Source organism: Eurosta solidaginis, chromosome 5, assembly GCF_040869045.1.
Source record: "Eurosta solidaginis isolate ZX-2024a chromosome 5, ASM4086904v1, whole genome shotgun sequence".
Classification (NCBI taxonomy): domain Eukaryota; kingdom Metazoa; phylum Arthropoda; class Insecta; order Diptera; family Tephritidae; genus Eurosta; species Eurosta solidaginis.
In genome coordinates, this window is record NC_090323.1 from 197,021,220 (window position 1) to 197,039,205 (window position 17,986).

Here is a 17,986-nt window from a genome sequence, read left to right on the forward strand (position 1 = left end):
TACACGAATAAAGATCCGACCCGTCATGATTAGCAATCAATTCACTGAGCTTTATGAAGTCTGCTTTATAAAACATCTGGAGCGGGATAGAGATTTTAATTAAGTAAACGATATCTTTTACATACATAACTTTTACTCTGAAAATTGTGGACCTTGTGTGTATATAATTTTCTTTTATATATTTTTTTCACACCTCACAGTTTTAGTGCTCGCACAATGTTTCGCTTTGATGCCAGTTTGTGGCGTACTCTCAAAGTCTGCATCTCAATTATATTTTTCATGGAAATCTATACGCGTCTGGTATGCAGTGATTGTCATATCCTGCATGGGTCCAGCAAGCCTGCTAGCCATTACGGTAGCTTTTAAATCAAGTTTTAGTTTCGACACAGTGGGTATGTAAAAAAAAAAAAAAACATATATAACATGAAAAGTTATTAATTAAATTTTAATATTTTTTTATTTTTAATTTGCAGAAGCCATTGTGTTTTATGTCTCGATATTTCTTATTGCCTTGGCATTTTTTCATTTGGCACGCAAGTGGCCGGCACTGATGGTGCAATGGGAGAATGTAGAATCGAAATTGCCGCCATTGAGGACAGAAATGGAGCGAGCAGCATTGGCTCAACGTATAAAAATGATAACGCTGGTGGCGACAATGTGCTCGGTGGGTAAGTCGCATGAGTTATATCGTAGTTTTATAAAGCAACACTCGCTGTTGATTTTGAAGTGTAGTTGCACTTAATCCTAAGAAGGCGTGGCACGGTTTTTAGTGGATGCGTCTTTTAACAAATAGATTCGCATATAGTTGGAAAATTAACGCTTAGTGATCAAGAGAAGTGGAAAGAAAAGTTAATAAGAGCGAGAAGATTCTTGGGCTGGCTGACGGGAGAAATGGTGATTGTTGCAAAAATTATGCCAAAATATCCATCGGATAGCGGAAACTATTAAGGTCAGGGTTAATAACTACTAGAATACATACCTACTAATTGGTATTAAAGAGGTTCAGGTATGCAGCAGGAAGAATAAACGAATGACTGACGAGCACGGGGCTGCAAATGGCTAGCATTAAGACAGAAGTCCTAACCATAGGAGATTAGGAAATAAAGTCAAAGCCTTTCTTGAAATATTAAGGAATATATGTTGACTTGCGGCCGCCATGGTGTGATGGTAGGATGCTCTGCCTATCACACCAAAGATCTTGTGTTCACGCCCCAGGTAAAGCAACATCAAAATTTTGGGTACAAGGTTTTGCAATTAGAAGAAAATTTTTCTCAGCGGGTCGCTCCTCAGCAGTGTTTGGCAAGCACACTGAGTGTATTTCTGCCATGAAAAGCGTGTCAGTGAAAACTCCCCTACCTTGCAGATGTCGTTCGGAGTCGGCATAAAACAAGTAGGTCCCATCTCGCCAATTTGTAGGGAAAATTAAAAAAGGAGCACGACAAAATTTGGAAGAGAAGCTCGGCCCAAAATCTCTTCGGAGGTTATCGCGTCTTACATTTATTTATTTATTTAAATGTTGACTCAAAACTTACTTTTGTGGAGCAGAGTTAGAGTTAGTCGAGCTCTAACGCGAAAATGCCCACCATAATCGGCCAGCACTAGTATGGCGCGGATCTAAAATGTCCAACCAAAATGACATACTAGCAGCCTACCCTCTTACTGCTATACGAATAGCATGTACTTATCGGACGGTGTCCGACGACGCAATGTTGTCTACTATCAAATGAAACGGCCGATCTGTAAGGCATTGGAATCGGTTCACCATCTGAAGATGCCAAGAAAAGTTAGTTAGGTGGCCAGCACGGTGGGAAGATTTGAGAACGGTACGGGTGGAAACATGGAGAACTAAGCTACCACCTCACGCAGATTTTGAGTGGGCACAACGGTTTAAAAGAGTACCTATATAAGCGTAGGATAGGGGAGGAACCTTTTTGTCACGGCGAAAGGCTTTCTATACACAGAGTCTTAGTAGAGGAGCCTTCCATTGGGAATTTAGTTCTCCCAATATGCAGACACATACATTGTTTGACTGCTGTGAGTAAAATGACGTTTCTAGTGGCGACGCAATTGATGCATGCCAAAAGGGGTGCAGAGAAATGCGCATGAGGAGCAGTGGCGATGAAGTTGCCTTTAGCTCCCCGTGACGTTAAGCCTCATGGTGGTACCGCGGAGTGTAGGTACATGAACAGGATTAACCTGGTTTTATTGGGCCCCTTGATGGTAGTATGCTCCCCCAAATTCCGAGGCCAAAAAGAAAAGATAAAGGTAAAGTTAGGGGTAGCAGCACCTTAGAGGCATTTTAGAAGAAAGCAAAGAAACACTTAGAGCGATATACCTCTTTTTCTAATTTTCGCTAGGTACTTTTTTAATTTTTTTTTAACAAATTGTTGAAATGTTTCATATAAACTCCCAACAATATCTGCTATGAAGTTTTTATGACAGCGAAACACCTGGGATCTTGCTGATGGACGATCCCTGGTCTTGAACCCAGGATCTTTGGTGTTGTAGGAGAATACGCTACCACCACATCACTACGGCAGCCTATGGGAACATTTTAGATGATAACTAAGTTTTCCGTTCCAGCGGTCTGTAAATCCAGGGTTCAGACCCCTTCCTTTGAGTTCTCCCAAGGCTTCACCGGGTAACTTCGAATCTGTAAAAAATGAAATCTATAGTCAAGCGGCCCCTGCATGTATCGCTTAATTCAAAAGTTCTCTTTAATAAAGTTTGGAGTTGGAGTTGGGCTGGAAGACTGCAGGAGGGGTTTTTTGTCAGGAGTAAGTTAAGGTTGTTTGATCGCCACAGTGTAAATGAAAATACGGTGGATGGATAATCGCCAGTACTATTATGGTTAGAGATTGAGTGATTTAATATCAACATCATCTGGGTTACGAGGCTTGCCAATTAACATGGCAGTTGTCACGCAAGCCTCCTAGCGCGTATGGCTATATGAATGTTTAGTACTCCTGCACACCTGTGGTCTAGTCCTCTATAGATAAGCCTCATGTAAGATAAGCAAAAGCTGTGCGGATACCTTCTGCAAGGTAGTGAGATTATTATGGCTGGAAGTGGATAACTAGCGGTCTGTAGTAATTACTGGGCTCATCGTAATTGGAACCTATAAATCGTGATTGGAGCTTTGACATACCACTTTCGAATGGGAATCCATGCGCAATTTCTCAGCGCACTAGAAAACAACTCTTGTTGCAGCTGCATGGAGTTGAGGAGGTGGGTTGATCGAGGCATTCGTGCTTGCGTCTTTAGCTTTTTCCAGAATTAGGTGAAAGTATTTCTGTCGCAGATAACTATGATGAACGCGCTAACGTAACGCTTTTATAAGTAGATAAAGCTCACATCACCGTTATCTAATATAGTATCACAACGAACCTTCATTTTGTGCAAGTGAGCTTCCCCTGCGGGGATGGCTACCACTCAACCTTATTATATCCAAACAATCAGGAGATGTTTCTTTCGTATTCCACGTTTTTCCTATTAACCTATTTTGAAGACCTTGTCTTGAAGCACCCTCGTGGCAGAGTCGGGTTTGGACAAGCTTTAGATAGTTGAATAATTTTCATATCCTTTTTATTTGTGAATATACATATAGTTTATTTATATATGTGCATACATACATATGTTTAGAATCTTATTATTTCCTTTATGTAGTGGAACACGTGCTCAGCATGCTCAGCATCATTTATTATGTCAATACGTGTCCTGCAATACAAGGACATCCAATAAAAAGTTTTCTTTTCTCAAACTGGTCGCAGTATTTTACATTTTTTGAATACAACGATTGGGTTGGCATTTTTGGAAAATTGTTGAATATTATAGCGACGTTTGCATGGAATTTCAATGATATCTTTGTAATGGCCGTGAGTGTAGCGTTGTCCTCACGTTTTCGTCAACTCAATGAGTATATGTTGCGCTTTTCCAGAAAGGTGAGGTGATTATTTTTGATGTTTCGATAGCAAACGAAATTTTTTTTTTGAAATTTATTTATTCATATTTTTCAATATCATTTTTATTTTATCATTATTATTTTTTTTTTGATTTTTTTTGATTGTATATACACTTGCTAACACGAAAATAGCAGTGAACATTTTTATAACTTGCACCTTGTTGGACTAAAATTTTTTGGTTAAAAGAATTGTATACTCAAAAATATTTAGAAAATTCTAAAACAAAAATTCGAAAATAGACAACATTGGTTAATTCATTGTAGTTCTATAAATAGGACAAAAGCAAAAATATCACTTTCGTTGAAACCGCCACCAACAAAAAGCATAACTTTAGCACATGACTACATAAAAAGTATGTACTGTGCAAAAGAATAAAATATGCAAGGAAGGCAATTGGTATAAAGTTTGAAACAACTCAGGCATGATATGGCTGAATGCGTTTGTAACATCTCAACCATCGTAGGAGTGCGGGTTCAAATCCCACTCCCGCGAGAAAAGGCTTTGAAGATATTTACAAGGTATAATGTCGTCCTGAGGGCCCTCCTGATATCACGTTGTTTAAGTTTTTCTAAAATTATTAAATATAAAATTCGAAACTTTTCATGCTGATTTTGAAATACTTCTGGAATTTTAGAATTTTTTTCGAAATTGTTTTTGAGATGTTTTCTATAGTTTAGTTACACAATTCATTACACCAAGGAGATAGCTGGCAAAATTTGATAAGAATGTTTGTTTACTACAATTTTTCTGCTCGCAGCTGTATTTGTAGACACACTCGTGAGAAAAAAAGCAGCAAAAATCTTTGGGAATTTTCTGCTGTTTTCATTGCTTAATTTGATTTTAATTTAAAAAAATCTATAATGAATTGTTTAACGACAATTTTGTTAATTAATTTCGAAAACGTTTTCGAAAATTCGAAATTTTTTAAAAGTCTTCGTAAAACTTTCCTATTTTTTCCAATTCATCTCTGAATAAAAATTAGTACAGTACAATAGTTTGAGTAAAAAAAAGTTCAAACCACGCATGGATAAAAATCTAGAATACTCTTCGAAGATTAAAAGTGATTATTCTACGAAAGCACATACTAAAAAAATTCTGAAAACTCTAATTAAAAATTCGAAAATTTCTACCGAATTGGGAAACTCATTTCTTATTTTCGAGTTTTTGGGAAAAAAGCAATTGGCGCGCTGGTTTCAGTTATACAATTCGTTCAGAATATCAAATTAAGTGGCTGCCGTGGCGTGGGGGTAGCGTGCTCCAACTACCACACCTGGGTTCAAGCCTCGGGCAAAGCAACATCGAAAATTAGAAAAAAGTTTTTCAATAAAAAAGGGTTTTATAAGTGGGGCAGCTCCTCGTAAGTAATTTGGTAAACGCTCCGAGTGTAGTTTTGATATGAAAGCTTTTCAGTGAAAATTCATCTGCCTTGCAGATGCCGTTCGGAGTCGGCATAAATCGGGACCTTCAATCAATTTGTAGGAAAAATTAAGAGGAACGTAACTTAAATTGGGAAGTTCGGCCTAAAATATCTTCGGCGGTTATCGTGCCTTGCACTCATTCATTCAACTACTACAACGCTAGCACTAAAAAGAAGGAAAGTTTCACTCAGTTTTAAGAAAGCTTATTTCTGTTTTCGAATTCGACCTACCTAGTTTGCGTTATGCAATGGGTAAAAGTAATTTTTTTCAAAGTAACCAAACTAAATATGGAAAAAGTTAAAAAAATTTCACAAATTATTTTTGCTGCTATTTTTTACCCGCAAGTTTATATAAATACTAATCACACATAAATTAGGGCACCTTTTTATACCTTTCCTGAACATGAAATGGTATATTAACTTTGGGCCGATGTTTGTCGTTGAGAAATATAGAAGATAGAGTCACCATTAAGTATACGGAATTGATCAGGGCGACGAACTGAGTTGATATAGCCATGTCCGTCTGTCCGTCCGTATGTCTGTTTGAACGCAAACTAGTCCCTCAAATTTTGAGATATCTCAATAAAATCTGGCACAAAGATGTATTTTTGTATTATATTAGACATCTGTCGGATCGGTAGGATCGGACCACTATAACATATATCTCCCATATAACCGATCGTACAGATAAGACGATTTTGGTCATGCTTGCCGCAATTTAGAAAGTATAAAGTGAAACTAGGTGATATATATTTTAATATATCATAGAAGATATCCTGAAAAAATCACTTTGATCGGAGCTATATATAGTTATATCCCATACAACCGATCGTTCAGATAGAAAGATTTATGGCCATTTCTCCCTTAATTTTGAAATTATAAACGTGAAACTAGGTGATATATATTTTAATATATCATAGAAGATTTTCTGAAAAAAGCGCTTTAATCGGAGCTATATATAATATATATCCCATACAACCGATCGTTCAGATAGAAAGATTTTTGGCAATTTCTCCCTTAATTTCCAATATAAAAAAATTAAACTTGGTGATATTTATTCTACTATGTCATAGAAGATTTCATGAATATTTCTTGTCTTATACATCCGATTATTTGGAGATTACGAACGGGATAACATTATTGTTCAGCCCCATTCATGAAAGTTATGAAGTCTTCGGCACAGCCGAAGACAGTCCCGTCCTTACTTGTTAACTTTGTCATAGTTTTACTGCACATTTTTTTATACCTCTTTCAGCCAACCACTGAAAAATTCTGGATGGAGAGCCGCGTACATTATCGGAATCTTTGTAAATTATGTGAAGCGACTGATGACACGATCTCTGTTATAACACTGCTGTGCTTCTCAAATAACCTATTTTTTATATGTGGGAAAATTCTGAAGAGTTTACAGTGAGTACTTATGCGATTTTTATCATTTTAAATAAGAAAGTAATTTTATAAGGGTTGTTTTTTGTATGCAGATAAAATGAATATCCTTAGACTATTAAAAGAGGCAATGGGATTCTCTCTCCTGTATTTTAGGTGGTGACTGATGGGATGTAAAGTGCTTTCAGAAAAAGCAAAAGTTCCCAAATAATCCAAGAAATATAGATTCATAAATAGATCCGTAAACTATTTTACATAATTTCGAAAATATTCCGAAGCAGTCTTGAAGCTATTCATGGAAGATTCTATAATTATCCCTAATAATGTATAAAGTTAATGTCTGCACTCTACCAAACTACCACAAGTGTACCACCATAATGTGACTCTTCTATCCTAGTGCCGGAATCGCGGTGGTTATTGCAGAATAAGTGCATACGCATACAATATTTATGTTACCATGCAGAGAAACCCTATCTTACCTGGAAGACTCGGCAGCACTTAAAATTTTTGTCGCAATCTTAGCTTCTTATACTCCATCACAGTGAATAAAAAAACCAGGACCTGAACTGATCTCCCAGGAGAAAGGTTTTTGTTCGAAAGGACAACATTGTACCTGATTGATTTCTGGCACATGGGATTTTGAAGGCAGATGCAGAGTTCTTTAGGTGGCTAAAGGAATTATGTTAGTAGGTACTCATAAAGCTTTTCGTGAGCACAAATACTATTTAAACCTGAGCTAATGTAATTTGATGTGTGAATCTGCAAAGTGCGCATGTATAAAAAAATACTGCAACAAGAAATATCAATAAGAAGCTGTTTCATACAGTGCTGACCATCTTTGAACAACCAATCATGCATTAATTAGTCATTGTTTTATATACTTAGTTTATTTAGTTATAAAAATAAAGTGATTTAATTAGAAATTTACGATAAATTTTTTTAATTCTATGCGTGAAATAGGTAAAAGCTACATGCTTAAATGTGCCTGAACACTATGTAAACCAGTATAAATTTAGGTATTGCAGTTCGTATCCCTCGAAAGCCTGACCTAACCTAAAAGCTAGTTGTTGAAAAAATTGTGTTCGAGTAATACATTTTCCATATATTTTATACCTTTCATGAAAATGAAATGGTATATTGAGTTTGGCAGGAATCTCAAAATTGAAAGTCCTTAAAGGAGAATAGATAGACCCACTATAAGCATACCGAAATGATCAGGATGACGAACTCAGATAATTTAGACATGTCCGCCTGTCTGTTGAATGCAAACTAGTCCCTCATTATTGAGATATCTTGATGAAATTTGGTGAGTGGATATATTTGGGTGTACGGCTAGTCATTTGTCGGAACCGATCGGCTAGGACCACTATACCATATAACCAATTTTTTGGAAAAAGAGCGTTTTTGTCATTGTTCCTCATTTAACAGCTAGAAGATAGAAATCTCACAGGATAATTTGACATAACATAATGTAATTATATCATCATTTTACTTTTAGAATCATGAAACGTTTTCAGATTCTCACAAATACGGCAAATAATATTGTCTGAAACAAGTAAGGAAGGCTAATTTCGGGTCTAACCGAATATTACATACTCAGCTGGGAGCTTTGGAGACAAAATAAGGGAAATCACCATTTAGGAAAATAAACCTAGGGTAACCCTGGAAGTTTTTGTATGACGTGGGTATCAAATGGAAGTTATTAAAGCGTATTTTAAAAGGGAGTGGGCCATAGTTCTATCGGTTTACCCCTTTTCGAGATATCGCCATAAAGGTTGACAAGAAGTGACTCTAGAATGCGTTTCTATGAAATGGGTATCAAACGAAAGGTGTTAATGAGTATTTTAAAAGGTAGTGTGCCTTAGTTCTATAGGTGGACGCCTTTTAGAGATATCGCCATAAAGGTGGACCAGGGGTGACTCTATAATGGTCTTGTACGATATGGGTACCAAATTAAAGTCATTAATGAGGGTTTTAAAAGTGAGTGGCCCTCAGTTGTATATGTGAAGGCGTTTTCGAGATATCTACCAAAATGTGGACCAGGGTGACCCAGAACATCATCTGTCGGGTATCGCTAATTTATATATCTAATACCACGAACAGTATTCCTGCCAAGATTTCAAGGGCTTTATATTTCGCCTTGCAGAACTTTTTCATTTTCTTCTACTTAATATGGTAGGTGTCACACCCATTTTACAAAGTTTTTTCCAGAGTTATATTTTGCGTCAAAAAACCAATATAATCACCATTTTTCATCCCTTTTTTCGTATTTGGTATAGAATTATGGCATTTTTTCATTTTTCGAAATTCTCGATATCGAAAAAGTGGGCGTGGTCATAGTGGGATTTCGCCCATTTTTAATAACAAGATAAAGTGAGTTCAGATAAGTACGTGAACTAAGTTTGGTAAAGATATATCGAATTTTTGCTCAAGTTTTCATGTTAACAGCCGAACGGAAGGACAGACGGTCGACTGTGTATAAAAACAGGGCGTGGCTTCAACCGATTTCGCCCATTTTCACAGGTATTGTCATAGAAGCTATGCCTTTACCAAATTTCAAAAGGATTGGTAAATTTTTGTTCGATTTATGGCATTAAAAGTATTCTAGACAAATTAAATGGAAAAGGGCGGAGCCACGTCCAATTTGAAATTTTCTTTTATTTTTGTATTTTGTTGCACCATATCATTACTGGAGTTGAATGTTGACATAATTTACTTATATATTGCAAAGTTATTAAATTTTTGTCAAAATTTGACTTAAAAATTTTTTTTTATAGAGTGGGCGTGTTCGTCATCCGATATTCCAATTCTTAATTGGAGTACATATAGTAATAGGACTAATGTTCCTTCCAAATTTCATCATGATATCTTCAACGACTGCTAATTTACAGCTATCAAAACTTTTAAATTACCTTCTTTTGAAAGTGGGCGGTGCTACTCCCATTGTCGAAAATTTTACTAATTTTCTATTTTGCGTCATAAGGCCAAACCACCTACCAAGTTTCATCGCTTTATCCGCCTTTGGTAATGAATTGTCGCACTTTTTCGGTTTTTTTGAAATGTTCGATATCGAAATAGTGGGCGTGTTTATAGTTCGATTTCGTTCATTTTAAATAGCGATCTGAGATGAGTGCCCAGGAACTTGCATACCAAATTTTATTAAGATACCTCAAAATTTACTCACGTTTCCGTGTTTACGGACAGACGGACAACGGACGGGCGGACATGTCTAAATGAATTTCTTTTTTTGCCCATATCATTTTGATACATAGAAGTCTATATCTATCTCGACTAGTTTATGCCGTTACGGGGTACCGTTATGCGAACAAAATTAATGTACTCTGTGACCACTGCTCAGCTGAGTATAATAAAGCAAATTAATTAGAAATTTACGAAGTAATGGTATTTTCGTATTCTATATATGAAACGGTCAATGCTAAATGCTTAAATAAGCGTTAACACTATGTAAACCAATATAAATTCAGGTTTTGGGGTTCGTATCCTAATACCCGAAAAGCTAGCTGTTGAAGAAATTGTGTTCGAGTAAAATATATTTTATACCTTTCATGAAATGTGAGTTTGACAGGAATGTCAAAATTGAAAATCCTTAAAGGAGAAGAGATAGACCAACCAATAAGCATAACGAAATGTTCAGGATGAAGAGCTCCATTGATTTAACCATGTCCGTCTTTCTGTATGAACGCAAAATAGTCCCTCATTATAGAGATATCTTGACGAAATTTGGTGAGTGGATATATTGGGGTATCCGCTTAATCATCTGTGTAAACCGATTGAGTCGGGCCACTATACCATATATCACCCACACAACCAATTTTTCGAAGAGGAGCGTTTTTGTCATATATTTCTCATTTTAGCAGATAGAAGATTGAAACTTTTTCAGATTCTCAAAAATAGAGCATATATTTTTGTCTGAAAAGATCGTCAAGATCGGTTATATATATAATATTTATCTCATGCAGCCGATTGTTCAGATTTTAAGAATTTTGAAATTTCTGGACATTTTTGTTCAGCTGTATTCATGAAAGGTATTCGGTTCTTGGCACAGTCGACGAAAGTGCCGTTCCTATTTGTTATAAATAATAATGAGCTTCAATTGATGGCATACCAGGATGAATTCAAATTCGTCAACTAAATTTTGTTTATTTTAATTTTCTATATTATAGGGAAACACTTTAATGAATTTTGTAACGGTTTCGAAAAAATTTGAAAATTCGAGAAAAATTTACGAAAATGCCTACTTTTTACTTGGAACTCCTGAATTTTTTTGAACATGCAGTTTTGTAGCCCAATTGTTGTTCAACATAGTATAAGTTATAGGCATCTAAAACTCCTATTGATTTTGGACGATTATTTCCCTATAACAAAACTCTTACAAATTTTATTGAAACTAAAAAAGGAAAATTGAATTTACGAGATTTGATAAACTTTGACACTGCTATTTTTCTGTGTTTATTGTGTTTCCTTTTCAATTCTTTTCTTTTCAGAAAGAAACCATCCTTTTCGCATACGATGTACTTTTGGTTTTCATTGGGCTTCCTGCTGGGTCGTACCCTAATGCTATCTCTTTACAGTGCCGAAATTCATGATGAATCGCGGCGTCCATTAGTCGCATTTCGAAGTGTTCCAAGTGAATTTTGGTGCCCTGAGGTGAGTGATAATGCAACTAGTTTGAGCGGCCATTTCCATGCTTTGCACGCATAAAATGGCATAATATTAAATTTCAATTAAAAACCTTAACACCTTTAAACGCCTATTGACCACAAAGCGCTTGAAAGTACTCACTTATAAATAAATAAATGTAAGGCGCGATATACCTACGAAGAGATTTAGGCCGAGCTTTTCTTTCAATTCGTATCATGGCATGTACAAGTCAGATGAGTTTCACTAAGAAGATTTTCATTGCAGAAACGCAGAAACACACTTGTAGTGTTTGCCAAATCACTGCCGAGAGGTGACCCTGCTTAGAAAGACTTTTTGTAAGTGTACAAACTTGTTTCTAAAAGTTTGGTGTTTCTTTGCACGGGACTTGAACCCAGGATCTTCGGTTTGGTAGTCGGATCACTCTATCACCACACCACGACAGCCGCAGTGTTTACTTACACTTTATCTGTATCTCAATAAAGCTTCCCTCCGGCTAGCAAAAATTTTCCAAGTACTTGAATTTTCTGGCTACCAACATTTTATTTTATTTATTTTTTTTGGTGCAAAATTTTATTGCTATAATAAACGTTAATCACTGCCACACTTCGTTGCATTGTTCTTTCGTGAGCTGCATAAATTACTTCGATTTCTTCGGCCATTCCGGCTTAAGATTAAACACTTCAATTGCTATATAAACATTTGCAAGTTTAGTATTACATGACAATTCAATTTAATTTAATGCTTTTGTTTCTAAGTTGGATTTTTTGATTTTGGGCAGTTTGTGATGATTATGTAAATGGCCAGTAAACGCAGTGGGAATAAAGTTTAGATTCAAAGTTGGATGTAATGTAAATCTATGATTTGAATCAGTAGCTTTTGGAGATACATATGTACATACAAAACTCAGAAAGTTAAAAGTTACAATTTCTGTATTGAATTGTTTTCTTTTTCCTCTTTCCACATTATTGAATTGATTTTATATGTACAATTTTAAATTTTTGATTAATTTAACAATGATTATAACTGTCCATTTCTATTAATTCTATTGAAGTTGTTTAAAGTTTTATAAATAAAAGCAAGGTTGTATAATACTTGCTATCAAAAATGTTAAGGTAAAACGAAGAAAAAAAAAAAAAATTGGTTAACAAAACCGAAATTGATGTACCGAAAGAATGTCGCTGGTTGTTGTCCCTGGGAAATAAATTTGCACTACCAGTCTCAAAGGAATCTTTTTCACCCATACATATGATTGCCGATAACGAACAAGGAGTCCAAAGGATCGAAGATGAAGATCATAAAAATACGGTACGATGCAGGATTGCGAATAGAATAAGCAACTACAAAAACAAAATGAAATGTGCACCAAAAGAAAAATTTATTTTGAAGGTTTACGATGAAACGGCCAAATTTATAAATAAACACAAGGACTCTATAATAATAACTAGTGCAGATAAAGGGAACAAAACTGTGATTATGTACAAGACGCAATATAAAAATAAGATAAAGGACCTCCTAAGTGACAAGCAAACGTATAGAACGATGAGAATTGACCCAACGCAACAGTTGTTAAGGAAAAACAACACCCTCGTAATTGAAATATATAAGCAAAAGAACATTGACGCGAAAACTAGACAATTATTGACATGCCATGCAGCTAGTGCACCTAAATTATACGGACTACCAAAAATTCATAAGGAAAACATACCACTTAGACCCATTTCATCATCAGTTAACGTCCCGTGCTACAAACTCGCTAAATTTATTGGAAAAATATTAAAGAATATTGTCCCGGAAAATTATAATATCAAGAACTCGTTGCAACTGAAAAAAGATTTAAAAGAAACTAGAATCCAATACGACGAAATACTGATATCCTTTGATGTCGTTTCGCTTTTTACGAACATCCCAATCCACTTAGCAATCCGAACAATTATGCAGCAGTGGCCAACTCTAGAGAACCAAGCAACTCTTACGAGGAAGCAATTTCTATCGGTCCTAGAATTTTGTTTGAGAGGCAACAACTACTTTATTAGCGACGAAATAATATACCAACAAATATTTGGAATGCCAATGGGGAATCCTCTATCCCCGACTGTAGCGGACATTGCCTTAGACAAAATACTAGACGATAGTATAGCTGAATTAAGATCAAAAGGAATCTATATAAAACACATGAAGAAATATGTAGACGACACATTTGCTATAATTAAGAAAACGGACGCAGAAATGATATTGAAAACCCTCAATAACCAACATACAAAAATCAAATTTACTTGTGAAGAAGAAGAAAATAAAAAGTTGGCGTTTTTGGATATTCAACTCCACAGATTCAACAATGGCATAAAAACAAACTGGTATGCCAAGTCTGTAGCCTCGTCCAGGACGATTAATTTTAACTCGAATCATCCCTGGACTCAAAAAAGAAAAACTGCGTTGAACTTGATTGAAAAAATTTATAATCTCAGCGACCAGGAGTTCAGGAAAGAAAACAATGTTAAAATCAATAACTTTTTATACAAAAATGGATTTCCGAGCACCCTAATACAAAAATGGATCACAACAAAAATGAACAATAGCAAACATTCAAATCAGAACACAAAAGCAGATAACCAAAAGAAAATATTTACCGGCATAGCATATGTACCAGGACTAACAGACATGAAAACGTTAGGCACATACATACCCAACAACACTATAGCTTTTGCTCATCGACCACATCAAACACTTAATACAATATTTACAAAACCTAAAGACAGAACAAAAAGGGAACAACAACACAACGTTATTTATGAAGTTAAATGTAATGGCAAAGAAGGCGAACCCTGCGACAAAATATATATAGGAACAACGAAGCGAGCTTTGGGAGTGAGAATAGCCGAACATAAAGCAGACGCAAAAAATAGAAAGATGACGACAGCCTTGGCGCAGCACATCAACAAATTCGATCACTCAGCTGATTTCGACAATACACGAATAATAGATGTGGAAAGCAAAATAAAGAAAAGATTAACGTTGGAAGGGCTTCGAATGCAACAGCAGATAACTAATGCAATGAACTACAAAGATGATGTAGATAATATCAGCTGTGCATACAAATGTGTGATAACCAACAATTGACGAACAGCTGGGATAGAGTGTAGATTGTTTTTTAAATGTAAAAATTTTGTTCATGTTAAATCTATATATTTTTGTAAAAAAGTGTAGTTAATTTGCAGTCTACAATTTATGTTATGGTATGTATGTACTATAATTTAGAAAAATATTTTCTAATTATGTTTTCTTGTCAAAATAAATACATAGTCTCCCTGAAGAAGATACAATAACGTGTCGAAACGCGTAGGAGAAAAAAAGAAAAACTAATGTTTTTGCTTTAAATTGAACGACCAAAAAGCTCTTACAAATAAATAAATTCAACAATTCCCTTGGTCTAAAAAAATAAAAAAAAAAAAAAAAATAAATAAATAAAAGTAAGACGCGATAACCTCCGAAGAGATCTAAGGCCTAGCTTCTCTTCCAATTTGCGTCGTGCTCCTCTTGATTTTTCCCTACAAATTGGCCGGACGGGACCTACATGTTTTATGCCGACTCCGAACGGCATCTGCAAGGCAGATGAGTTTTGACTGAGAACTTTTCATAGCAGAAATACACCCGGAGCGCTTGCCAAACACTGCCGAGGGGCGACCCCGCTTAGACAAATTTTCTTCTAATTATTATTTCTAAAATTTTTGATGTTGCTTTGCCCGGGGTGAGAACCCAGGGCATACGGTGTGGTACGCGGAGCACGCCACCATCACACCACGGTGGCCGCACGAACGAAACAAATACGTGCAAACATATCCGCAACACTGAAAGAACAGGCACCGGGGCGTATACGTAACCATTTTTAAACGGTTTTATTTAGCTTGACTTGACAGGCCGGGCGCACGGTGAGGTATTTGATCAATCTAGCTGGCCAAAAGTAGATTTTTCCAAAATATTCCAATTCTTTTTAAATATACTCCCTGGCGTTCCTAGATGTCCACTGAATAATATACATACCCCAAAACCCATCTGCAAAGTCAACGGAGTTAACCGCGCACATTTAAAGTTGTATAAAAATTGTGTGCAGTTCGTTGTATTTTTCGATTAAAACGCAATATACCCTTCTAACCTAAATACGTGTTCACTTGTTTAATCTTAAACAAATCTAGTTACATTTTCTTTTAGATCAGGTAAATGCGTTTTTAATTCATATGTTATATTTTTCATACCGTTTGTTTTAACTAATTTATTCTACTTGTAATACTATTACTTTTAAATATTAAATTTTTTAAAAGCCTTGCAATCAAAAAGATATCTATGTTTTTCATGGCATATCATGTCAGTAATTTTTTGGCAATACATAAGCTTGTGTTTGTTTCAAAGTATAATAATAACAACGGCTGCGAATACCTGCGATTTTTTGAGTGGTGATCAATTTTATAAGAGACAGATTCCCTTTTTGGCAAAAGGTGACAACCTTGTGATAACATCCTCAGTGGCAACACCTAGGATGAAAAGTCTTAAAATGAAATATTATATCAATGTACCAAATTTGATTCAAATCAGTTAAGCCGTTTCCGAGATGGTAGTGGATATACAAAGAAATATAAAAAAGGAGGTGAGGTGGCAACCCAAAGTGGCAACCCTACTTAAAAGTGTCAATAGAAATGCGGAGTAAACTACCTTTCGTTTGATGCCCATATTGACATACATATCTCATGTAATACCGAAACTTGGGGGTTTGATCCCTAGTAATTCTGCGCGGAACACCGTGAATTTACTGTCAAATATTTCCTTTCATAACAATGAAGTGAGACAACCCCTTTTTTAACAGAAATAACAGCTGTTTTAGATCTGGCCAGCTCGATTGATCAAATACCCCACCGTGGGGCGGCACTAATTTTGTAATTAAAATTTAAGTAACTTTCCGATAAGCTACAAGCTTCACACTTGGAATATAGTTCAGAACCCGATGACAATGCAATAATAAGAAACAAAACTCCGATAGGGTGTGCATGGATCGAAATATTTCAAAAAATCGTATTTGTGGTCCGATTTGGCTCATATTTGGAACACATAATACATGCAGGAAAAGAAAGCGACCTTTGAAAAAAATCGCCTATAGGTGGCGCAACGATCGAGATATTCAAAAAAACAAAAACGTTTTTGTGGTCCGAATTGGCTCATATTTGGCACACATATTACATACAGAAATATAAATCGCTTTATGAACAAAAAATCCCGCAAGGTGCGGCAAGGATAGATATATTAAAAATACTCGTATCTCTGGTCCTTTTGCCTCATATTTGGAACAAATATTACATAAAGTCCGATAGAAGTGACATAAAAATATGTACTTTAGAGTTCGAGGACTTAGATTGTAACAAATCGTCAGGAAAGAGTCCTTGTAATAATGAGTCACTAAATGATCAGACAATTAAATAAAAGTGCTGGGCGCATTTCTAAAAATGTGAGGCGTAGCAAAACCTGATTAAGGTTCAGTTGGGCTTAGTTATGACTATCAATAGAAATTTGACGCGTCAAACCCTTTTATTTAATTGTCTGATCAACGCCCTAGATTTATGAGGAGTGTCATGACTAGTACCTAGGACCTACCTAATTATTTTAAAGCTTTTAGTATTATTATTACTTAATTTAAGTATTGTTTTCAATAAAACCGTTTAAATAAAATATTTTTTTTTATTACATTTTTGTTTGTATTATCCATCTAATTCCCTGCAAAAAATTCGATTAGTCTAGACTGAATTCATGATTAGTCGTAAAGGAGTATGCGACGAATGCTAGTTTTGATCTCTTTGTATGATTTGAACTATTCCCTTTTGTTTGAGCATGTCCTATGAAGAGACTAATTGTACCCATTTGTATCCGAAGGAGATCGATAGGACCAATCCACTTTGTACGCCTATGGGTACATATGTAGACTAGTCCCTTTTCCATTCAATAAGGACTCAAATAGGGCCCAGTCCCATTTTTCATAGCAGAAACAAAATCGAAGGTTTGCCAAGCCACCAAATATATTTAATATAAGTTGTTCGCCCAGTTTTCAAAAAGGAATAACAAATATTTTCCGAAAATTTAAGCCTAACTCCGGCGTAGTCGTGAATTCTTAGTAATTTAGGTTCGTTATAGGGATCGGCATTTTTCTTAAATAATTTGATTCATTGACCTGTAATCTTTTTTATTTTACTCATTTCGTTGCCGTTTTTTTTAATATTTCTTAAAATGGGCTACATAGACTTCAAACTGACTAATTTCAACTGTACCCGAAAGGGACTAAAGGGGATCAATTATGCCCAAATGCAGACAAAAGAGATCAATCGGAGACCAATCTCTTTAGGGACTAAACGTACGTTATTTTGCTGGGTTGTTTAAATAGAAAGATGTATGTTTGTATGCAGCTTATAAACTCCGTAACCTCTCCACCGATTTTACTCAAATTTGCCGGATAGCTTCAAAGCAACCTTGAAATTGTTCCTGTGAAGTGCTTTTTCTGGAAAATGGACCAGGGGCCGATCTT

General features: G+C 35.6%; 1 protein-coding gene across 16 annotated transcripts in view; it reads left to right on the forward strand.

Moving 5' to 3' along the window:
- Positions 1-17,986, forward strand: part of Gr64e (Gustatory receptor 64e) — a 176,231-nt gene that overhangs the window by 117,936 nt on the left and 40,309 nt on the right. For all 16 annotated transcript variants that reach the window (XM_067787304.1, XM_067787306.1, XM_067787311.1 and 13 more), the window contains 5 exons: positions 201-392; positions 474-668; positions 3,667-3,941; positions 6,635-6,789; positions 11,271-11,433. In XM_067787304.1, coding sequence (XP_067643405.1) covers positions 201-392; positions 474-668; positions 3,667-3,941; positions 6,635-6,789; positions 11,271-11,433 — 980 coding nt within the window. The remainder of the gene's footprint in view (positions 1-200; positions 393-473; positions 669-3,666; positions 3,942-6,634; positions 6,790-11,270; positions 11,434-17,986) is intronic.